Here is a 25,320-nt window from a genome sequence, read left to right on the forward strand (position 1 = left end):
CTTGCACTAAGGGAGGAGTGAGCAGTACATGCAGACTTCCAGTTGCTGCCCTGCATTCCAGCCAGCAGTCTTTCTGAGGATCGCTGTTGATTGACATTTTATTTACTGACCAGTGTCATCTTCATTGAGTGCCTGTTCAAATCTTTGTTCTCCTTGTTGTGTTGTTTGTATCTTACTTAGGCTGATTGGGTCAGGGTACTGGTGAAGCCTAAACTGGCCTACAACACCACTGTAGCCCACCTTTTGAACTTGGGACCCTCTCACCTCAGTTTCTCTAGTGCTTAGATTACAGTTGCCACCATACCAAGCAACTTAGCATTTCCCTCCCCCGCCTTCTTTCTTTATTAACATGTATTAACTATACATGATGAGTTTCATCGTGACATTTCCATGCATGTTCTCTCAGTCATACTCACCCCTCTCCCTGTTTTGCCCCCTCCCACTTCTGCTGATCTCCTTCCTAACTTCCCAACCCAGCAGCTTTACCAATTCAGTGTAAGGCCATTTAGAGCATACCACTGCCTAGAAAGATTTAGATCTCTTGGGGATCCTTTTCTTCAAGTCTAGCAGGGAATGGATGCTGCCCTGGCTCAGCGTGCTGACTCTGGCACTTACTACCCTGGATCCAAGTTCTACCCTGCTGCTGCTGCTGCTGCTGGTTTTAACTCTTTAAATTTTTATTTATTTAATGTTTTGCTTATTTTTATTTTATTTGTTTTGCCTGCATGTATGTCTGTGTGAGAGTGTCAGGTCCCGGAATTACAGACAACTGTGAGCTGCCACGTGGGTGCTAGAAATTGAACCCGGATCCGCTGGAAGAGCAGTCAGTCTTCTCAACTTCTGAGCCATCTGTCCGGCACCTCTGCCCAGCCTCTTACTGCTTTGGGGTCATATGTACACTTCATGCCTGTGCTTCACTGCTTCCTCTATATAATAGGAAAGGATTTCCTAATCGCATGAAAGGAGTTAGGTGTAAATTATTTGCAGGTAGTGTGATACCTAACAAACACTAGGTCATAATGGCAGCATACCAAGCAAAACTATTTTCAGCACGACTAGGGGGAAAGAGACCACAGGATACTTTGTGCCTCATTCATTTGAGGAAAGGCTATAAAGTATACTGTATGGAAAGAAAAACAAAACTGTTCAGTTGTGAGGGACAGGGTAAGATAAAATGTCGCAGCATCCCTTCTGTAGATGTTCCAGAAAGAGAAGTACAAAGGATGAGATAGATACAACACCCCAAAGGAGAGCAGCTCACAGTTATCTTTTATTTTGAATCCAAATAGTCATGAAAAGTCTTGAATCTTTGTATTCTAAAATCATAAACCAATAAGACTACCTAGTCTCAAGAGATTCACAAACGTCTAAGGTACAAGTAAGTGCCACATATAAGCAGGTCCTCTCCACCGCCCACCTTAATGCTGCTGTAACTAGGACAGCTGAGAATGAATGTGACAGGTACTCCTTCCCTTCACTTAGTTCTTATAACTCTATTATAGATGAGGGAACTTAGTCTTCAGAAAAATCATGTTAATAACAAAATTGAGCAGGATTTGAGTTGAGGTAATCTACCTTACAAAACCCCAGCCTTACATAATTTTATGAAACAGCCTCAAAGCTAAAGCCACTCATCAAATAGTTGACTTTTCTTGCTTAGGACCATTTAATTGCCTTTAGATCGCTACTGACATTTTAGTGAAACTGTAGGATCTAGATGGTGTAGACTGTAATATACCAGCAGAACAGAGTTGTTAGCAGTTATGTAAATAGGCATGTACTTTATGGAAAGCATTTTGGCAGCAGATAAAGAGCCATAAAATGCTTGTACTCTTTGACCTAGTTAATACCACTTCTGAGAATGCATGAAAGCAGTCCAGTATGGAAGAAACTCCTACACCATGTGATCAGCACAGCCGTAGCCGTATTTATAACAAAATGCCTATGCACACTTAGGTGTTCAGTTAGAAGGGAAAGATTTGCTGGCTAGTAATGAGATATTTGCATAACCCATGAACATGAAATGTCATGTGACAGAGACAAGGAAAACAGTCATCCTGGGTTTTAAAAGCAGCACCCAAGTTTTATAATAAATTACACCTTTAAAAATTTTAATTTATGTGTTCTGGCTGCATGTATATCTGGGTATACAGTACATGCATACAATACCCTTATCTTTTACATAATGTGAAATGAAATGAAATAAATAGTTACTACTTTAATACTTCTCTTTCCTCCACCTTTGAAGATTTTTGTAACATAGTTGTATACTTTAAAAGTGAAATTCCATGCTGACTTGGGCTTTTGTGGTTTGGTCTTGTAACCCTTCCTATGGGTTAGCTGTGCTGTGATCAGAGAGTCCGTTAAGAGACTTGTAGAGAGCATCTCTAGAGACTGACAATCCCTGAGTGATCTGGTGTATGCCTCCACTACTGGTTGGAGGAACCTTTGGCCAGGACTGTCTCTGTGCAGGTGACCCATGATGATCAATACATTCTGAGAAGCAGGAGCATCTCATCATATGCCACCTCTTCTGAAGCTGTAACATACAGTTTCCTTGTCCTTGGAAATTAGGCAAATGGGAAACAGGGCCAGTCACCTTTCTTAGGTACTCTGAACACTTTCGCACTCACATACAGCCCTTTGTCCTTTGATAACTGTAATAAATAATACCTTGCCTGGTGTAACCTTATTTGAAGGAAGCAGACACCACAGCAGTGAAAATAAGGAAATCAAGTGTGCCTTACGTGGTGCTTTGAATTCAGCTGGATCCCATGAGCTCATATGTTTGAATACTTGGCCCCCAGTCTCTGAAACTGGGAAGGATTAGAAGATATGTCCTTGTTGAAGGAGGTGTGGCACTGGGGGAGGCTTTTGAGATTTCAAAGCCTAAGCCATTCCCTGTTAGCTCTAGCTGACTTCTGGTTGTGTCCCAGGGTGTGAGCTCTCAACTACTGCTCCAGCGCCTTTCCTCCTGTTAACTGCCTTGCCTTGATGGCTTTGGGCTCTAATCCTCTGAAACTGTAAACTCTAAGTTGCCTTGGTCATGGTATTTTGTCAACACAGTCAGAAAGTAAGAAAGACACCTTGTAAGTAAAGCAAACTGACTAGGACAAGGACAAACTAGCTGCTCCAGGTTTTGGGCTCACTGTAACATTTGTTGGGGTGACATAAAACCGTTCTCCCCAGAATGGTGAGAGCATGAGCCATAAAACTTGTGCCAACTTCCTAGACCAACTGAGAAAAACAGACTATTGTTTCCACTAAAAGTTCTGTGTATCCAAAACTCAGGGTGGGTGTTTGAGATGGGGGAAACTATTATGTGAGCTTGCCTTTTAGCTCTCGTTATCTTGGGGCTAGGAAGTAATTGCTAATTGTAATAATGTCTGCTGTTATCAGTTTAGCCTTCAAGACTGTTGCTGGTTTAGTTTCTGACTTTGACTCATCTTTAACCTAATAGTTACAAGCCACAAGCTGCTCCTTGGGTCATTTGCAGCTAAGCAGTGACTAGGTTGAGGGATGCTGCTTACTAAAAGGTTAGCAGTAGAGCGTTTCCTCTGCCTCCCCTCCAGTTTTCTTCCTGACTTGTCCCCGAGGAAGCTTACTCAGCACTCAGCTTCTTGGTCTTTGGCGTTATTTTAAATATGTAAACAAGTGATCATTCCCTGTAACATCCTGTGAGGAAAAGTAGAATGCTCTGTATGTTACAAAGAGCACACAGAGCTGTACACACCTAAAAGGCTTATCCTATGTTACAGGTGGCTGTGGGGACCTGGGCATGGATGTGGCATCGCTCTGACTTGTCCTTGTGTTAGATGAGAAAGGACTAAGAGATGGCTTGCAGTTCAGTGGAAGCTTCTTCAAAATTACTTGAGTCAGTCAAGGAAAAGGTCCTTTACTCCTTCTTAAAGATGGCAAATGGATCTTGGGAAATAACTCAGCCCATAAAATATGTATCCTGCAAACGTAGGAACCTGCACTGGTACCCCAGCTGGCTGTGGTAACATTCATCTGTAAGGAGACAGGGGTGGGAGATGCCTGGCCAGATCACCTTGCTGACGAGCCAGCCTAGCCAAATCTATGAGCTTCAGTTTCAGTGAGAGACTGTCTCAGAAAAGTGAGGTGGAGAGCAACTGAGGAAAGCACCACAAACACAGGCACAGTGACAGAGTGCTTCCCGCATGGAGAAGTCTCAGTACATCAGGCATCCTTCTGTTTACATTGAGAAGGGCATGAGATTTCAGGTCAGGGCGTTGTCTTGTCAAAGCTTGGGAATGGGTTTTATTTGGGTGTTTTCATGGGTAAATGTCTTTAGATTTTGTTATCTACACTCTTCCCCACTGCTCTACTCATACTCCTTTCCCCCTTACTGGCTCCCTTCTTTTACCCCCAAATAGTCCCCAATTCCACTTTCATGTAACATATATTCCTCTGTCCTCTCCTGGCCCCTCAAGATCTCCAAGTCTGACTTATTTCATTTAGCATAACAATCTCCAAGTCTGGGGTTGGGGATTTAGCTCAGCGGTAGTGCGCTTGCCTAGCAAGCGCAAGGTCCTGGGTTCGGTCCTCGGCTCCGGAAAAAAAAAATGCAAAAGAAAAAAAAAGATCTAAAAAAAACAATCTCCAAATCTGTCCATTTTCCTGTTAATTCCATGATTTCTTTTTCCTTTACAGCTAAATAAAATTTCATGGCCCATTTGCACCACATTTCTTTATGCATTCATCTTTTATGGGGATTTACACTGGCTCTAGGTTTTTAGCTGCTGTGAATATGGCAGCAATACAACCAGGTGTCCTTTGGCCGCGTGCCCGGGAGTGGCAGTAGCTGACTCGTGTGGCAGTTAAGTTCTCTGGGTTTGAACTTTCCATATCACCTGTGCCAGTTTACATGCCCCTCCTCACACTCTTGCCAGCACTTGTTGTCATCTTTGTTTAGGCTTTTATTTTTTTAGGTTGGGTTGTAATAAGAAGCCTTTCTGGTCTCAGATTTGTGTTGCTTCTCATGCCTCTGCCTCCACATGGTGGGACTGCAGGCAGACACTACCATTCTCAGCTTGTTTCCTTAACAAAAGTCATTATGGATGGGGTGTGATAGAATCCAGAAGCATTTCAATTTGTTTTTCCTCAATAGCTGAGTGCATTGAACACTTTTTGAAATGTGTACTGGTCACTTGTATTTCTTTCAGAAGTCTCTGCCAAGTTTATTAGCCCATTGACCAGTTAAATTATTTGATGTTTAGTTTTGGAGTTCCATATATATTCTAGATATGAATTGTAGTCTGTAACAATTTTCTCTTCTAGAAAAGCCACTACTTAAAGATAGAGAAACTCAAGCATAATTTGAGGACTCAGTGAGTTTCATTGACTATCCCCAGCCGCAAACAGCACTTAGGTGCAGAGGGTAATAGAGATCTGAAAGCCCACGGGCACATGAGTCCATGCCTGAGTATGTGCTGTGAGCAACTGTGACCTACCCCAGACTCTTAGGATCTGAGGCTGTTGAGTATTTTACAGGTAGTTAGAACTTAACTAGATAAAAAGACGTTACACAGAAGGTTAGCTGAGTATGCACAATGCCTTTATGGGAGAGATGACATCACATAGGAAGTTAGCTGAACTCACACTCTGTTCTTATGGAAGAAGATGTCACATAGAAGATGGCTAGCTGACTTCACACATTGTCCTTATGGGGGAAGATGATATCACATAGAAGGCTAGCTGAGTCACACATTGTCCTTATGGGGGAAGATGATATCACATAGAAGGCTAGCTGAGTCACACATTGATGTCACATACAAAGCTACTTGAGCTCACACCCTATTCTTCAGGAAGAAGATGATGTCACATAGAAGGCTATCTGAGTCCACACACTGTCCTCCTTAGAGAAGATGACATCAGAAAGAAGGCTAACTGAGCTCATACACTGTTTTTATGGGAAAAGATGATGTCTCATGGAAGACTAGCTGAGTCACACACTGTTCTTAAAGGAGATGACTGCTTTTACTACGACACTTCCTAAGCTGTTTCTATAACTGGTTGTTTTTTGTTTTTCCCAGTACTGCCTGTCAGGGCACCCAACTTTACCATGCAATGTGCTCAAATTCAAATCCACCACTATTATGTTGGACTGCGGACTGGACATGACTTCTACCCTCAATTTCCTTCCTTTGCCTCTTGTTCAAAGGTATGTGCTGGCTGATGCATCCTGAGATAAAATGAGCTTTAGTTCCCTGAAAAATGGGACTCATTAGTATGAACATTACTGATACCGTGTATTGTCTCATATATTTGCTTTACCTCCTTAAAACTGTTCTATCAAAATAATTTCCTTTGGATGTGTTGGTAGAAAGTACTCTATTGATTTATTGATTGACTTCTATATTCCAACTTCTTCTGGGCCTCTGTAAAATGTTTCTGCAACTGCTTTTGTAACTGAGGTCATGTATATTTCATCTGTCTTCCTAGTACATGTAAGAGCTAATAAATGACTCACTGATGAGCCCCAGAATTGAATTTTAGGATCATTTAACTGCCCTTTCAGGGATCTGACAGAATAGAAGCTGGCATTTCTTTTCTGTGCATTGTTTTCATATTAATCAATTTGTGTGTCTCTCTGTGTGTACGCATGTACATATGCATGGATCTGTGTATGTCCCCAGTCCATGTCTTAAGTCACCCAGATTGCCTTGCTCCTATAATCAGCATTGTTAATACTAAACTAAGATTTTAAGAAACTGAGTTTTCATGTCGTTTCTACTTAGAAAGAGCAATTTGTAAGAAAAGTGACTTTTAGAATCAAATATGCTCACAGCAAAAAAAAAAAAAAAACACATATAAGAAATGAGATGAAAAGGTAATATGAAACAAATCCAAGAGCTTAAAAGACCAGCAAACTGAGTACGCCATCTAATTCATCTCAGGCCTTCCCGAAGACAGCTCCAAGTGTAGTGATTATTCACACAGCAGCCCAGGAACCCTCTAAGAAAATCATAGTCAAACGCTGATGGTTTTTTCTGAAATAAAATATGTAACAAAGGGGTATGGGGACAAGGTCACAGATAATTTCAGATTATGTTTTATACAAAGTTGATGGAATTCACTGATAACTATACTCAGCACTTTAAATACAGGTATTATCCAGGACGGGAGAAGATGCTTATTTACCTAGCTGGCAGATTACTTATTTAAACAGATGGAAACTGTTGTCTTTTTTCTCTATACAGAACAAAATATTCATTATTTCGGTGTTTATTAAAAATCTGTCCTATGTGGGACCAGGGTTACTGACATCACAAAACTGATTCCTTACCCTCAGGGAGGGTGAAGTCTGTCAGCAGAGACAGGCGTGCACAGCTGGCGACTGCCTGGACTGGAGATAAAAGCTCTGCTCTGTGGTGACTGCTGTTCTGTACATAGCAGGAAGGTTTCTATAGCTGCTGTCTAGGCTCCTGAACTTGACCCGCTTCACTCTGTCCTTCCTGCTCAATCTCTCTAGGTAACTCCTCTGTCACCAGCACTGATGAGGAGGGGAAGCCACAGCCATCCTCTCCTGCCCTTTTCTTAAACTTCAGAGGGAAGTGGTGCTACTGGGATGGCTGGCAGTTCCTACAGTTCTTTCTAAAAGTGTCACTTGGGGCAAGGAACACTCACTGGATAAAGCGCCTCCTGTTCGAGGGTGAGGCCTGGAGCTCATATCTCCTGCACCCACATAAAAGCCAGGCAGGCATGGCCTCTGCTCGTAATCTCTGTGCTGGGAGGCAGGGGCCAAGACTCTCTGGGGTAGGCTAGCTAGGCCAGAGCAGAATCTGTGAGCACTGAGCCAGTAGGTGAAGTGGGGAGGGGGGTCAAAGAAAACAGCAAAGTGTCTTCTGCCACTCAAGCCAGAAGCGTTGGGGCACATCTGCTGAGAGTATGCTTACCCAGTGTCCCCTTACCCCATTTTATGTTTATAGCTCTTCCTGTTACATTACTTCATGTATGCATATTAACTTTCTTCTCTACTGAAGATGTTTTATAAGGATGGGAATTTTGTTTCCACTGCATCCTCAGCACTTAGACCAAATCTTGGCCTGTAATGCTCAGAAAATATTTGGCTTTGCAAATGAATCACTCTCCTCCTTGGAGCCCATGCTGCCTGACCTGTTCAGAGGCTTTTAATTACTAAAGTGTCATTGGTAAATTATTGTACCTCTGCTGTAGTGCAAATTTGGGGTGGGGTGTCTGTGCCTGTGGCATGCTCAGGGTTAAACTCAGGGCCTTGCACATACTAGCAAGCACTTCTTACTGAGCTGCATCTCCAGACCAGGTGGCACTCATGCTCATAATCCTCCTGCCTCAACCTCCCCACGGCTAGGATTACAGGTGTGCATCACCACACCTGGCTGACTTTCCTTCTTAAGTCTTTATCTGGATATCTGTATTTCTCTGTTTACCAAATGAGCTTTCATTATACGGTATTTATAATGGGGGGCGGGGGGAATTTGTGATATAGGATCCTGTATTGATCACATATTGTATTCAGTTGTCTGGTTTTGAGCCTCCTTCAATCTGGAAGAATTTCTCAATCTATCTGTTTTAATGACCTTGACATTTTTAGACATACAATTATTTTATATAGTCTTCTAGTGTGGGTATATTTGATGTTACTCATAAATGGGTTGGAATCATTATTCTCTTATCAGAAGACATGGGATTCCATCCTCCCCAGAGTCATCCTGTAGAATGCAAGCCTAAGCTTGTCTAACCTCTCAGTATTCTGTTTGTCTCACTGCTCATATGTCCCTCCAGCTCTTCACTCTCACTGGGCCCTGGCTTCCTCCTGGTTCCTGCTAGCATGGTGAATGCCTGCTGCCTTCCCTTAGCTCTCCACACCCAGACCCTCCACCACAGTTCCCCTGGACCTTGGTGCTCCGACTTCAGTGGGGTCATCTGCCTAGACTGGTCCTTGCTAGGTACCTTCTGTGCTACTACTGAGGTGCCTCATCCTCCGAGCAGCTTGTTCTCTGGCTGTTGTCTTACCTGCCTTATGGGAGGACAGGTGTGTTCCATCCACAGTCAGGGTGCCTGCCTGTGTGGGTGCTTAACATAAAGACTCTACCTAAGGGAGTTAACACCTTGGTCTTTACCACCTGGACCAACCGCTGAGGCTCCTCCCTGTTTTCTACACTTTGATTGGAGAGCTGCTAACAAATACTGAATAAAGCAGTGTTGTACCCATTTCATTGAATCTCCAAAGACCACCCAGGAGCTGATTCCAAAGCAATCACACTAGAGTCTTTCTTTATCCAAGCTCAAGCTTGGACCACACCTCTCTCTGATACAATAGGACTGAGGGTGAAGCTCCAGCCCAATTTCAAGCAAGCATTTATAGAGGGGAGCAAACAAGCACTGGGTTTCTAGCCTGGCACATATCTATGGGGCTTGGGGGAGCTATTATGGAATTTTGTTGCCCTTTAAAATAATTGGCTGATGCTGGGAGCCAAATCATAAGCTTAACTTGTGCTTTCCTCCTGACTGGTGGTTGTTAGAGAGTTACCTGGAAATTAGTGCTAGGTGCAAGTTTGTTGCGGGAGTAGCCTGGAAACTGACGCTAGGTGTCGGTTTGTTGGTTAACTCAAGTTCAGCCTTAGGCCATGTTCAAGATCTTACGATAGAGTCTGAACCCAAGATCTAGTCTCAGACATGATTGCATCTTGTCTTTGTTGTTGTTACTTCTGATTTAAAGATGTATACACTTTATACTAGAAATTGTAAAAAGTTTCTTTTTTTTTTTTGGTTCTTTTTTTTCGGAGCTGGGGACCGAACCCAGGGCCTTGCGCTTCCTAGGCAAGCACTCTACCACTGAGCTAAATCCCCAGCCCCAAAAGTTTCTTAATAAAAGAATTAATAGCAGCCTTTGTGTCAAAAGAAATGGCTCTAAAATAGTTAAATAAATGTCATGTGTTCTTCACTGGTCATCATTTTTCTAGTATTTTCTCCTGAATTACTGACATTTTCAGATTTCTAGTATATAGAGCGAAGTCCAATTGCTAGAAATAAATGGTTGATTTTTAATTCCTTTTAGTGTGTGTGTGGGATGTGTATGTGGCAGGGACATGCATACAGCACATGCATGGACAGGAGATATCTTTCTGAACTTGCTTCTCTCCTACGGTGGAATCTGCGAGTTGAACTCAAGTTTCAGGTTTGCCTGACAAGCACTTTTACTGCAAACCCCTCTTGCTGGCCCATAAATTTTGTTTTTGTTTTTGTTTTTGTTTTTTTTCATTCAGCCTTTATAATGTACAGGAAATTAGTCTTACCTTCTAGAAACCATTCATCTGGATAGAAAGTCACTTTATAACTGTTAGGAAAAGTAGCTTCATTTTCCATGATTGGAAACTTAAGCCATGGGTGACAAGTACCAAGCTTCTTAAACTGTAGATTGGGATCCTACATAATTGATTGTGAAGGTTGTAATATATTTGGCAACAGTAAAAGGTTCCTGAATGTCCAGTGACCAAAAATTAATTCAGAGTCAAATGGAATTCTCGCCTGCACTCACCTGTGCCGACTTGCGTGCCTGCACTGCAGTCAGGTCCGGGTACACAGCGTCATCCTCTGGGGTGCCTATGCACACTGCCTGCACCACCTCCACCCCAGACGACTGCAGGTCATGAACTGCAGTTTTACTATACATAGAGGATTTTCCATTCCTATGAAAACATAATGGTTTAATTACAGAAAACGAAGACTTAATATTTTCCTGTCATACTTACATGCAAGCATGAGATTTATACATTAGTGAAGTTAGTAAATCTGTGTATCTTTGTATTGTCTTGTGTTAGAATGTTTGATTTTAAAAATTGCTATTTCTGGCCTGACTGTGGAGGCTCACGCCATTAGTCCCAGCACTTAAGAGGCAGAGACAGGCAGATCTCTGCATTCAAGGCCAGCCTGGTCTACAGAGAGAATTCTAGGAGCCAGGCTGTTACCCAGGGAAACAAGCAGGATGGCTCAAGCTGACGACCTGGGTTTCGGGGCCCACCTGGTAGAAAGGATGAGCGTGCAAGCACATGCACGCACAAACACACGCACAGTAAACACAATGAAAATTTTACATTGCTCTTTGAGTTGCTGGCTGGAGTTTCATAAACTGTTGGATGAATCCTAGCTCGGAGTGAGGATAGAATGCCCAACAATTTCTGAAATGGCCTCTTTCTGTCGTTTGTGAAATCATATTTTTATGTACAGTGTTATTCTCAACATTGGTGATTACAGTATCAAAATGTTGACCAACTCGGAAAAACAACTGTTGACGCTCTCCACTTCCTACAGAGTCAGATATCTAGTCAAGACTTATTTATGTGTGAAATCAAATAAGCATGGCCGTCTCATTAGCATGCAGATTTATTCTGATCTTTAGTAGGTGTTAAGATTATATGTATGCCAAGGGATTGTTTCTTTATGATTATCAGTAAATGTTTGGATTCTGTTCTTAAAGATTTGTTTGCTTTATTGTGTGTGTTGTGTACGAATGTGTCTGTGTGTGCCTGCATGAGTTTGCATGTACTGTGTGTATGCAGGTATTCTCAGAAGTCAGAAGGGGACATTGAATAACCTGGAAATGTAGTTACAGGCAGTTTTGAGACACTGGTGCAGGTGCTGGGAACCAAACCTAGGTCCTTCAAGAGCAGGACTCACTTTTAACTTCTGAGCTATTTCTCCAGTCCTATATACTATATGTATGCCTGTATACATAGAATCACATACAAATTTAAGTTTCCTGGGCAAAGGGGACCACAGGTAGAAAGAGTTCCAGGTGACCTGGTGTGGCCGACTTGTCAGCACTGAGTCGAGAGTGTTCCTTTGCTTGGAATTCACAGCCCAGCACCTAACCTACGTGAGCTTTGTCAAAGTCTGTGAAGCTACCCATCCTGCCTCCATTCACGATGGCTGTGGAACACAAACAAGATACAGCAAGATAACTGGTGACTGGGAGCTCTAAATGCCCGCAGTATTTCATCTGCACTCTTTCCTTTCTTCATAAATGCTTTTAAATTTCTCAGATCTGTTCTAAACTGATATGCCACATAGCCATTGATTTGGCAATGCCAGGGATTGATTAACCTGGAGCCAGGCATGGGACAGACAGACAAGCGTTCTATCTGTCACCCAGCCATTCTATTCCCAGCCCTGGGTGTTTTTGAGATAGTATCTGACTGCCCAGCCTAGGCTGACCTCTGAGCCTAGGCTGACCTCTGAGCCTAGGCTGACCTCTGAGCCTAGGCTGACCTCTGAGCCTAGGCTGACCTCTGAGCCTAGGCTGACCTCTGAGCCTAGGCTGACCTCTGAGCCTAGGCTGACCTCTGAGCCTAGGCTGACCTCTGAGCCTAGGCTGACCTCTGAGCCTAGGCTGACCTCTGAGCCTAGGCTGACCTCTGAGCCTAGGCTGACCTCTGAGCCTAGGCTGACCTCTGAGCCTAGGCTGACCTCTGTCACAGGAACACACCATAATACCCAGCTGTTTCACTTTCTTCTACTGTGTAGTCTAAGCTGGCCTCAAACATGATATCCTCTTGCTTCAGCTTCACAGTTGCTGGGATTGTAGGCTGGGACCACCATAGCCAGCTTTAAGATGGAGTCTCAAACTTAATACAACTGTTTAGTTCTCCTCTTTCAGTTAATTTGGGTAAAAACCACTGCCAGTAACTCTTAACTGTTTCTAACTGTATGGTGTGTATATAAAGTCATCATGAATTCACTCACTGAAGATTATAATGTATTCAGGATAATTCATTTTTGTTTTGCAGCCCCAGGCTATCTAATCTTCCTGGATGGTCTCTGAAAGATGGAAATGCTTTTTTGGACAAGGTAATGTCTAAAACAAAAACTGCAGCCTGCTTGTACACGGTGGGAAGCTGTCCTGTCAGAGCCATGCTAATGACTCAAGGCTGAGTGTGTTTTCATGTGTGTTCTCCCACAAACCCCAGATTCACATCAGGGTCTTTAATACTTGGCAATTCTGTCTTTAGAGACTGTCTGTGCTTGGCCTCAGGTCACATTTGTGTCTGTGACAATCTTAAATACTTTGTAAATAATTTATCACCAGAAAAAGAAAGCTATCTACAGTTGTAGTTAGGGTCACAAAGGCGGTGCTTATTAGACTTTGGTCAGCTTATTAAATGAGATCCCAATGCCTAAAAAAAAAATTAAAACTGACATAGGCACACTTCTCCATGTCCCTCCATGGTCCTTTAAATCATCCAGTCTCACCTAAGCTTCGGAATTGAAATGCTGAGTGACTTTAAACATCTCTCACATGATGCATCTGAGTGAGAGTTACCACTTACAATGGACTGCTGTACAAGCGTGGCTTCTTTTCAGAATTAATTCCCGTAGCTGCACCCCAAACTCAGGTGCAAGCCCGGTGCATAATCTGAAACTAGATTGCCCTCATAGCTGACTATAACGTTATGTGACTATCAGGAACCTATGTACCTGATTTCAGCCCAGGTCTCCTGCTGCTGGCTCTAAATCATTATCCCTGAGAGGCTCAAAAGCATTGCCTTACCATTGCCTCGTGGGTGAGTGAAGTGACTTGCATGTGTATGTGGGAGTGTTTCATTAAAGGGGAGTGGTGAGTGACAGACAGTGACATTGTAAGTGCTCAGAATGGCAAATGTGCCTCCTGCAGACCTCAGAGACTTTATCATCCTAGGATAAGCACCCGAGTATAGCACTGTGAAGAGGAAGATCACAGCGCCCTCTTAAGGTCATGCCAAGGTTTGAAGCTGCCCACGGCGGCTCACTTTTAGCCTCATCTTGAAAGAGCTGGGGAATTGTCTCCCTTTAAGAATAATTGCTCATTTGTTTTTAGCTAATGGGTCCATAGAATTAAGAATTATTGCTCTCACCCCCACCTCTCTCTCTCAGCTCATCCTATCAGTAGTTAAACAGTATCCAGGTGACATGCTGCTCATAAGAACAGCCTTCAAGGGGAAGAAGCCTTAAGGACCCCAATAAATTCCTGAGGCTAGTAATGTAGTTGACACCCTGTTTTCAAATAAAGGCAGAGTAATTCGGATTATGGTAAATTTAGATACATGTGTGTGATTATGTAGAAATATTTGTTGGGTGACTTGTAAAAACTTGGTAGAACTGAAGTTGTATATTTCCCTTTCTGAAAAAGGCAAAGGACACTGTCAAGTCCCACCCGGTTTGGCTATAAAGTTATAGGCCTCTGCCTGTGGTGATCCAAAAACTCTGCCGTGTGTTTGTAAATGTCAGTGGCTTTCTGGGGCCATCGCAGCCTACCTGTTAGAGGTCCACCTGGGTCCCCAGCCTTTCCAGTTCAGTGTGCTCTAACATAATTGGAGTACTCTTATATGTGTGACTTTGTCTAGGAGTTTTTCTTGGTGCTGCTTCTCCATGGGAACTGGCAAATTGAGGTTCTAGACCTCTTCTCAGTGGACTCAGGACTCTCTGATATGCTTCTGAGTTGCCATGGAAGTAAGTGCAACTGCTCTAATGCAGCGTGGCTCCATAGCATGGCCATCTTTAGACACCTTGCCTTCTGTTTACCGCCCCACCCCCAGTTCAGGGAAGAACCACCAGGAAAACAGCACCCTGTGTGAGCTCCTGCTCTCAGCCTCCTTTCTCATAGCCAGTCCTTGGGAGAGTCCAGACCGAGATGTTTATATAGACATGGGCACTGGCAGAGGCAGGGAGGTATATATCCTGTTTTAATCCATAAGCCTTCCTTTTTCATGTGAATAAATATGGTTGGCGTATAACCCCAAGTGAGTGTGTGTTCTGTGGAGCAGACCCTACATGCACTGTGGTGGCAGCACTTGGATCCTGCTCCCCACTCCTCTCCTCCCTCCTCACGAGGCCTCTTCCCTTCAGTTCTTAATCGCATGGAAGAAAGGCTCCTAAGTGATTTTCCCAGGCCTGGACTCCTCACTTGATGCCATAGTAGAGTCACCAGAAGTTCTTGTCATAAACACAGGCTCCATGGCCTCCTCTCCAGCTTCTGATCCCTTAGATATTAGTCAGGACCCAGGGAGCTTTGACTTGACAACTAATTCTTAAGAAGCACTGAATCTCAAATTATAGCAGCATGTGTTATTCCTGACTCTTAAAGATGCCTCGGGGAATGTGTGTTCAAACCCCAGATCTGCCGCAAGGCAGTGTTTTCACCCTCAGTCAGGCACCTAGCCAACCTGAACCTAAATAGGGAACAATTTGTCTAAAAATAACCTCCCACCCTCTAGGTTAGGTGTGGAGATTAAGTTTCCCTGATACTGTATCTATTAACTATCTCTTAGTACTTTTCCTTTCCATCTCTTTTAGGAGCTAAAAGAGTGCTCAGGTCATGTATTTGTGGATTCTGTGCCTGAATTCTGCTTACCAGAGGTAAGATGAAAGTGATTCTTATTGAAAGTCAACATCCTGGTAATCATCACTGGAAGGCACGGAATAAAGCACCATGACCCACGCCCTCACTCACCACAGCCTTCTTGTCACTGCAGCTGTCATGTCGGAATGGGCAGCTCCCCATTGATTTCAGTGTATCAGGGATGACACGGACTCTTGCACCCTTCACTTCATGGGCAAGAATGTGGAACGTGTGGACCAGTGCTCCAAGGACCTTGTGACTTGTTCCAGAGTACGGAACTTGCCAATAAGAAACCTACATTTCCCAGCTCACCTTTGGTGTAGGTTCTAAAGCCATTAGCTGTATTTTCAATCTAGATTATATGTCTTAAGTCACTGTTTAAAGTAGAGCCACACTGTTGTTAAGACTTGGAAAAAACAGGAGGCACCAGCTCTAGTCAGTGAGCCCAACAGACCAAACGTAAACCCATGACACTACTGTTTCCCTCAATTCTACAGCGTGTGTTGTGGATGGTCCAGTACAGTTAGTGTGCAAACCTGTTCATAGTGTGTAGAACCAAATGCTTGTACAGAACACTTTCAAAGGTAAAAACACTTTCATTTCTTTTTTTCTTCTTTTTTTCGGAGCTGGGGACCGAACCCAGGGCGTTGCGCTTGCTAGGCAAGCGCTCTACCACTGAGCTAAATCCCCAACCCCACACTTTCATTTTTATTCCACTAAAAGTATGTAAGTAAATTTGTGAATATCCATGTATTAATGGAATTTAAATATTAATTTTTTTTTGGAGAAATATTTTTGTCATCACGCATCTTTGGTTGAAATAAGTTTGTTTTTTTTTTTCTTCTGACTGTCCTCAGCAGATGTTCCTGTGATTCTGGGCTCTGTGGGCTGATTGTTGTATTTTAAAGAGAATATTTAGGCTGCCTCTCATGCCCTTACATGTGAGCTTCAATGTTGCTTTCACTGTCATTGCATTTGTCCCTTTGCCACTCTTGTCTGAATTTCCTTCTTTAAAAGTTCCAGAGGCAGCAGAGAGTAGAATCACCTCTCCATCGTGAGAGCATTGTCTTGCAAGCACAGGGCAAACAAAATGTGGTGTTAAGGCTAATAGATGTGTGGGATATTGACATTAGGTTTTCTCTTTCCATTTGGTATATGATACTGGGGAAACATGAAGAACCATCTACTCTCCCCAGAGAAAGAACCAATAATAAACCAAAGAAAGAATGCCACCACAGTCCAACTTGGTAAACCAATGAGTCCTACTGGTCTTATTTGAAGGAACATGAGTGAGGGGTCACATACAGGACAGAAGTGGCTCAATGACACATTACCAAATTCCCACCACAGCATAGATGGTGGCTCACCAATGATAGAAACCTGGAGTGTACTGTACAGCTTGCAGGTAGCTGGACAAGTCCAGGAGTGTCTCTTTGAGAAAACTCAGTTTGCCTGAGCCTCTTTCAGGCAACTCTGCTAGTCTGAAAGTGTCCTCAGCAGTGTTCTTCCTGTTTATAAGCTTGGGGAAGGAGGAGCCTAGTGAATCAGGTCAGTTTCAGGGACTTCCTGAAGCCTTGTATTGTTTGCTTCCTGAATTTTAATGAACTCCCCTGCAGAATGGAATGTTTCCCCTCCTTGACACTTCTTTGCATCTCATCTGAGATGGAATATTTTGTCTAAGGAAATTACCTGCACAGCAGCATAGATGCCATTGTCCCAGCAATGAGGCACTTATGTCCTTGACTCACATGTTGATGATACTGGCAGGCTTATTAAATTATTTGTATGCTAAGTCACTCAACCAGAAAATACCCACACCCCAGGTAGATATCCACACTGCTTATTGTTTGCTTATGTCATCAATATCTTTGTTACTTCTGAGCAGGGCTAACAGCTCCACCACCCACTCTACAGCTATGTTCATCCTCAGTATATCACATGGTTAGGGGTTAACTCCTCTGTGAGGGAGAGTTGCTGGCTGTGAGCTGCAGTTTCTAGGCTCGCTATCCACATAGTATATGCTTGAGTCCACCCCACACCAACCCCCCACTAGTATGCCAAGGCTTGTTAGGTGGGAAGGCAGAGAAGTTGCAGGGGAAGAGTGCAGGGTGCTATCACAAGAAGGATGCATAAAAAGCCCCCTTGGAGTTCTAAGAGTTAGTGCAATTCTATTTCTCATTTCCTCCCTCAGGAATACATTGAAAAAAGCCAGACATTGAAAAAAGTCAAAAACTTGAAACAAAAAAAGAAAAAGAAACAAATTAAGTTGTCTCTCTATTTGACTTTTGAAGAGCAGGTTGCTAAATGTATAAGATCAGAGTGATACCAGTGAGCCAGCCCCATTCTCGCAGCTAAGCCATTTTGCCTGGCTATCGGCTGTCAGTATTAGGACACATCCACAGTGAGAGAAGGGCGGTGTTGCGGGAAAGGCCTCATTATTCTGAAGAAGCGAAACTACTACTCTACATTCTGACAGCATCATTTGTCAGTCCCGTCCTGCTGATCTATGTGCCCTGGCACAGACGCATATCACCCTCCCTTTCTCTTCAGACTGAGCTAATAGACCTGTCTACAGTCGATGTGATCCTCATCTCTAACTATCACTGCATGATGGCGCTGCCCTACATCACCGAGCACACAGGATTCACGGGCACAGTGTATGCCACAGAGCCCACCATGCAGATCGGCAGGTGAGAGGTGTGACTGCCAAGCTCCTTCAGTGGCCACTGTTGGGTGTGGTACCAGAAATGTATAATTTATTTCCCAGGAACAGAGATGAGTATGCTGCTCTGTAGACACAGGCGTGCTCACTGGAGTTGCCTAGAGATGTGTCCCCGTCTTTGTTTCAGCATAGCTAAAGGGAGTGTTCATAGGCAAGTCCTCCGTAGATGGTGCGAGTGGGTCAGAGGCTTAGGAAGATGCCACAAAGATCCAAAGCAGAAATCTTCAGAGCAGTTTGCTTATTTAAATGAAGAAGAAAAAGAAGAAACTTTATTAATTTTCTTTGAAATATCCCCTCTTTTCATGATTTACTGAGGGCTGTAAATGAAGACTTGTAGAAAACAAGGGAAGAAGCAGTTAAGTTGTCTTTCGCGGTGACAGAATGAAATATCACACACTTAAGGATTTAAGAGTAAACGGTCTTGGGCCTGGAGAGATGGCTTGGTAGTTAGAATGCTTGCTGTTTTTGCAGAGGACCCAGTTTTGGTTCCAAGCACCCATGTCAGGCAACTTTCAGCACCTAGAGCTCCTGTTCCCTGGGATCTCACTCCTGGCTCCACAGCCACATGCTTACATGCATGCATGCACATGGAGGTGTGCACACACATACACACATAAGAAATACGTAGGTTTTAGATCATTCATTTTATGTCTGTTTTGCCTACATAAATGTCTGTGCACCATTCCTGAGCTTGATGCCTGTGTTTCTCAGAGGAGGGTCTTAGATCCCCAGAACTAGAGTTATAGATAGTTGTGACCCACCATGTGGGTGCTGGGAACTGAACCCAGGTCCTCTACAAAAACAGCAAGTGCTCTAAACGACTGGGTCTTCTCTCCATCCACAAAAATAAATAAATATTTAAAAAATAAATCTTATAAAACAAGAATTACAATCTTCAGTCAACCAAGAAGGTTATACTTTATTCTCTACCACAACTAAGCTTTTGCAGTGTAGATGGCTGCTGTACATTACCATAGAATCAGTTACTGAGAGAAAAGAGGAAAAAGAAACCCTGTAAATTATTACTGGGGAACAACCCATACATAATGTACAGCTTTGAAATAACCAGTATAAGGTACAGCTTTCAGGATCCAGTGTACAGGGTCGATTGTACTATGAACTGTTAGGTTGTACTGTAGTGTCTTACAGATGCCCAACAAGATGAGCTTGTGACTAGAAATGAAGCAGAGCCTTTAGTGTGCATGACCTGCAGCTTATACAAAGTCAGTCAGGGGCTCCGGGGACCAGAAACTGCCATTATAGGAAAACAAGACAGCAGTGTAGTTGAGCAGAAGCGTTGCAAGCGTTATGGCGTAGTCTGAGAAGGATGGCATTTAAGGGTCATGAGCCTGGGCCTCAAAACTTGGGCTACTGGGGCCAGCACTGCTGCCTCAGAGAGATGGTCGTTAGGGAAACAGTGAAGTGCACTCATTTGGGTTTCTGTCGCCGATAACTTTGTATATTGCTGTTGTCTCTTATTGGTACAGAGAGGATATTACCCTGTCTTGATTATCAGCACTAGCATGAACTGGATTCAATATTGAACATGTATCTCTAGTTGGGTAGGAAGGAAGGTGGATATGTGGACCTTTTTGGAGGACAGTCTCATTCTGCAACCCAGGCTAGCTGAGATCTCACTATGTAGCCTAGGCTAGTCTAGAACTCATGGCAGTCTCCCTGCCTCAGCCTCTGGTTAGATTACAGAGACGAGCTGCCAGGTCCAGCTCTATTTCCAGCTGTCTGATTATCCTCTAGTTTTCAGGGTGCTATCAATGTCTGTGTAGCCGCAAGTCAGCTGAGTGCAGCACTCCTTGGACTCCCTTGGCTATGTTCAGGTATTCCATGCAGAATGGCAGAAGTCTGTCTCACTGTAGATCTTTTGGGCAGATTTTAAACTAGTTCTCAACGTCTCCCTCTAAACCAGGGGTTCTCCACCTTCCTAATCTGCAATCCTTTAATACAGCTCTTCACATTGTGGTGACCCACAACCCTAAAATTATTTTTGTTGCTACTTAACTATAATTTTGCTACTGTTATGTATTGTAATATGAATATCTGATATGTGGGACATCTGATATATGACCCCTGTGGTGGGGTCATTCAACACTCCTTCCCCCCCCCAAAAAAAAACAAAAACAAAAACAAAACAGATCGAGACCCACAGGTTAAGAACCTGACTGGAGGATTTTTGATTCCCAAAGTATGTGTCAGCTTTTTACATCAGTTTAAAACATCTATCTCTGGGACAGGGTAGTGAAAAGTGGGCAAATCTCCCTCTCCTGGCATAGTGTTAGCAGCAAATTGTTCTTCAATATTCTTTATGCTTTGTTTAAACTCAGGCTTCTCATGGAAGAGCTGGTGAATTTCATCGAAAGAGTGCCTAAGGCCCAGTCTGCCTCCTTGTGGAAGAATAAGGAAATACAGCGGTGAGAACAGCCCTCTCCTTGTTGGCACAGAGCTTCTCAGTCTCCTTTGTACTCCAGCACAGACCTTGTTAGAGCGGGAGGTGAATGGGCTTCATTTACTTCACACATACAGGCTGTGGGAGCGTTAGGAACACATGGCTCCCTGGAGGTTCTGGGTCTAATGGTCCAGATCACTCAGGTCTTGCCAGGACTGTCTTAAGAATCTTCACCACTCAGCAGGTAAAGAACTAGGGATGCAAGAGGGCTCTGTGGGCAAAGGGGCTCCAAGACTGCAGATCCTCAAGACCCACATGATAGCAAAGACCCACACCTCACAGGTTGGCCTCTGACTTCTATACATGTGCCTTGTCCCGAGTGCATCCATCACATACACATACATGCACACAATAAATAAATAATTGTTTAAATAAGAAAACAATGTTGCTGCTTAAGGAAGCTGAGGAGGACATTTCTTAGATGATGTGAATCAGCTATAAGAAAGGATTTTCTTGCATAAAGACTGGGAGCTGGAGAGATAATTGGATGAATAAAGCATTTTCTCCACATTCATAAGAATCAGAGTTCTGATCCCCAAAACCCACATAAGAGTGAGCAGGCAATCCCAGAAACACAGAAAGGTAGAAACAGGGGCTCCCCAGAGCTAGCTGGCTAGACTTGGTAGAAATGGTGAGCTCTGGGTTCAGCAAGACGCCCTGCCTCAGTCACTAAAGAGAGCCATTGAAGGAGAAACCTGGCATCAGATTTGAGTCTCCACACGTATGCACACAAGCCCTCATATGCATGTGCACATTGTATGTCTACATACATGAAAACACATGTATGTACACACACCATACCCACTCACAATCATGCACACATACACACACACACAACAGTTGTGTTGAAGAGGCATCTGGTTTCATGTCATGGGATGGTGAGAAATTCAGTGTTGATGGGTGGGTAGGGAGGTGAAGCAGGGAGGGGCAGGTTGGAATAAGGTTATATAGTCTCCTACATGTGAGGTTGAGGCTTGCACCATTGAGTATGTGCAGGTAGAGGCCTGTAAGGAGAACAACATGACCACATTTGGTTTTGAAGAAGGGAACTCTGGAAGCAGCATGGGAGTGGTGAGCCCTGCAGGGATAGAGACCGGGAGACCAGCAGGGGGTCATTTCAGAAACAAAGGTCTAAACTAGGGTGGAAGCAGTGAGCATGAAGAAGACTGCAGCTCCAGAGAAGCTTCTGAGTTGGGATTTAAAGGGATTGGTAAGTATTAAGGGAGTCGCAAAGTAGAAAAGAGGAAAGTGTGGAAGCCAGGGACATAGGAAGGTTCCAAAAGCACAGGCTCATAGGTGGTGACAAGTCCCTGTAATCCCAGCACTCTGGAATGGGAGACAGGAAGACTGAAAGCTATGTCAGCCTAGACTGCATATGCAAGTTCTACAAGTGCTAGAACCCAAGTGCAAGAAAAGAAACTAAAGAAAACTAGCCAGTAAAAATGGAGATGTGGCCCTTGGAAGTGGACATTGGAAGATCAGTGGCCATCCCCAGAGTATAGGTAGAGACTAGATTGCGGGAGGTCAGGTAAAACATATGTACACGGAGGGAGCATGTAGGTGGCTTGATTCCACACCCATGCACTCTGACCTCCCCTGGCAGTGGAGGCCACCAGTCAACCTTGACCTGGCATGTGTCTAACCCAGCAGTGGCTGCCTTCACCTCCAACCCCATCTTCTGCTCTTATCATGGAGAGCCTAGGGGTCAAACTGCTTTAGACTTCCTGAGAATTCCTGATCCCACCCCTTTGTCCAGTTGTCCCGCCCTTCACTACCTTGTCCCCAGAGAATGATGATGATGATGATGATGATGATGATGATGATGATGATGATGATGATGATGATGATAGCAGTCATCCAGGCTTCTGAATGTCAGCGTCTTACATTTTGCCAGTCTTCCTGTGTGTGTAGGTGAGCTATCCCATTTTTGTGTTCCAGAGTTTAGGCACCTGTCTCCTCTATGTGTTCCTTGTACTCACTGCTTATTTAACCTAGGAATTACTTTTTCTGCCAGACATCATTCTAAATGTGTTTCTGCAGAAGGAACTAGCACTTTGATGACATGTGTGGTGGTGTTACTGAGTTTACAGGAGAGACGTGCCACACAGAGGGTGGGTAACTTCCCCCAGGGTTATCTGCTAGCTGTAAGAGGTTCTGACTTCTTAGGTGACTCAGGCTACAGAGTCCACATTCAAACCCTCAGTCAGTCAGTCTTTGAGGGCATGTCCTGCAGTCCCCCTTGTGTGGTAGAGAGGGAAGTAGGTGTTCTGTCCCCTTTTCTCCTATCTTGCATGGATCTTCTGGGTGTCTCTGGTTGGTAGGATGGTGTGCAGATGTCTCTAAAACATCTGGGAGTGCCATAGCCAGGCTGTCCTGTCTCTGTTTGAATGGCTTCCTTGATCTGGCCACTCCCAAACAGTGGTACATGGTCCCCTGCCCTCTTTATGTGGCATTTACAGTCTCATCTGCCTTTTTCTCAGCCCTTACAGTACCTTGAGCACGCTGGACCACATGGGACCTCAGATCCTGACAACCTCCCCCCTTAAAGAAGTCTTAGGGCTGTTTCTTCTTTCCCTGTAGTAGACCACGTGTGCCTTGACCTCCTTTACTCATTTCCTCTTGTTTGTTTATGTTCTGATGTACTGAGCTGCAAATAGTTTTGGCACATCAGAAGTGGTATTCAAAGGTCAGTGTTCCTGATTTCCCAAGTCCTGGGCCAAGTCTTAGGAAGTTCTGAGTCTTAATTTGCCTCTTCTGTGACCTTCAGCACAAAAAGAGGCATTTTCCCCCTTGCTACCCATTCTTTTTAAAACATAACAACATAACTGGCTCCCAGAGTCATGTTAGTATGTATTAGGAAGAGAGTGAATGGAGCTTGAAAGAAGAGAGCCTTAGGTCAGGTGCCTGGGCATTATTCATGAGATGCTCAGCAAATCTCTGTAGGAGGAAGTGTTAGCTAAAACAGAGCCACCAGTGTCTCATCTCACCACTGGTGGGTAAAGGGTAGAAAGGGAAAGGTACCTTGGAAGAGGTGCAGAGATCTGATATGTACGCTGCTGAAGACAACCAGTGTGCACTCAGGCCCTGACCAGGGCTTTCATTTTGACTTCGAGACACATGACGGACCTTAGCTATTGATGGCAAAGGGGACAGTCTAATTATGCAGAGTGATAAAGCAAAAGCCCCAGGGCTGTCTTTTTTCTATCCTGAATAAACTCAGCACAAATTTTAGAACTGGCATTGAGATGGAAGCACTCTTTGAGCTGGTGATGATTCCTTAAGGAAAGCACATGTCCTTCAAACATGGTTTCTCACTTCAGCATCTTCCATAAAGCCAGGCACCCAGTGTCTATCCATGACCCCGTGCTGCAGGAGAGGGAGGCAGGGACAGGCAGATCCCAGGGGCTGGGGGCCTGCAAATCCTGCCTAAACAGTAAGCTCCAGGTTCAGTGAGATAGAGGACATCTGGCATCAATCTGTGGCTCTACCCTCCCACACATGGCGAGCACATCTGTGTGTGCACACAGGAGGGTGGGGATGCCCTTAGACTTTTTAGTAAAAGAAGTAGAATTTTTTTTTTTAAGTTCCTTATTTAATTGGGCCAGGTTGTAGGAGTGCGTCATTTGGTCAGCTGAAGGAGTTCTGCGGACACCTGGGGTGCTGTCACAGTCCCGTACTGAAGCAGCTGGAGCACGCCGAGCGTCTCGCTGTTGAGGGTGTGAACTGCCAAATCTACCCTTTTTTCTTTCAGGTTTGTTTTGCTTTTTTTTTTTTTTAATAAGTTCAAATCTGACTGTTTTATAAGTGATTTTTCAAAGTTATTTTTAAGTGCTGGCTTACACATTAAAATAATGCCCCGTGTGATTCAAGCAAATCACTGGGAGTCAGATTTGAGACTTGAAGATTTACTTCAAACTACATAGAGATTCTCAAAATAGATCTTGGTCGAGTGCCTGAAATTAATGCATCTAAGTAGCTTGAGTTAGTAAGAAGGCCATCAAGTAAAGAAAACAATAAATTAAACATTTTCAAGCTCATTGGTCAAAAAAACATCTGACAAATTCTCTTAAATCATTTGAAGTTGGTTTGAATTAGCATTTGATTTATTATTAGGATGTATATTCAAAAATCCTATTACTCTTGCTTTTGACAGTTGTGTGACTTCTTGCCTTAGTTGACATGTCCCTAAAATTTATGTAGAAGACATTAACCATCCGTCTTAATTTTGACACTACAGTTTACTCTTCCAGAAAAAAAAAAGATGCAGTTTTGAAGGGAAGGAAAACCCATGTAATAGAATTTTCTCAGTTTCACCTTAAAATTTAGATTTTTTTTTTTAATGAGAAATTTTAAAGCAAAATATTCCACAAAAGAAAGTGCTTTGGTGTCTGGTATTTTTAATATAAATGTTTTATAAGAGTAGAATCCTTCATCGTAATTAATCATAAGTCATGATAAGGCATTTCTAGGTATGGCGGTGTGCACCTGTGAAGTCTCACAGCTGGGAAATAGGGAGCAGAGGCAGAGGAAAAGTTTAAGGGCAAGCTGAGCCCCAGTGAGATTCTGCATTTACAAAAATGATAAAAATGGTAAGCTATTGTCATAATCATCTCTGAAACATTAAGGAATTAAGAACAGAAGAAGAAGGCTCACCCCGCAGGAGACTTTTAAATGCATGTTAAAGCCGTTATTCTTTTGCTCTGACATTCCTTGGCTATTTGCTGAGGAATTTATCAGGTCTGACTGTATAATAGGAAG

The 25,320-nt window shown here is 43.5% G+C and overlaps 1 protein-coding gene across 2 annotated transcripts in view; it reads left to right on the plus strand.

The window, feature by feature from the left end:
* Ints9 (integrator complex subunit 9) overlaps positions 1-25,320 on the plus strand; it is an 84,315-nt gene that overhangs the window by 18,682 nt on the left and 40,313 nt on the right. Inside the window, exons 2-6 of one of the 2 annotated variants that reach the window (NM_001402259.1) lie at positions 6,057-6,184; positions 12,792-12,852; positions 15,334-15,396; positions 17,930-18,069; positions 20,441-20,527. In NM_001402259.1, coding sequence (NP_001389188.1) covers positions 6,057-6,184; positions 12,792-12,852; positions 15,334-15,396; positions 17,930-18,069; positions 20,441-20,527 — 479 coding nt within the window. Of the gene's footprint in view, positions 1-6,056; positions 6,185-12,791; positions 12,853-15,333; positions 15,397-17,929; positions 18,070-20,440; positions 20,528-25,320 lie in introns of those variants that run through there. The other variant, XM_063274137.1, reaches the window with a different exon arrangement.

This window comes from Rattus norvegicus, chromosome 15 (genome assembly GCF_036323735.1).
Source record: "Rattus norvegicus strain BN/NHsdMcwi chromosome 15, GRCr8, whole genome shotgun sequence".
Classification (NCBI taxonomy): domain Eukaryota; kingdom Metazoa; phylum Chordata; class Mammalia; order Rodentia; family Muridae; genus Rattus; species Rattus norvegicus.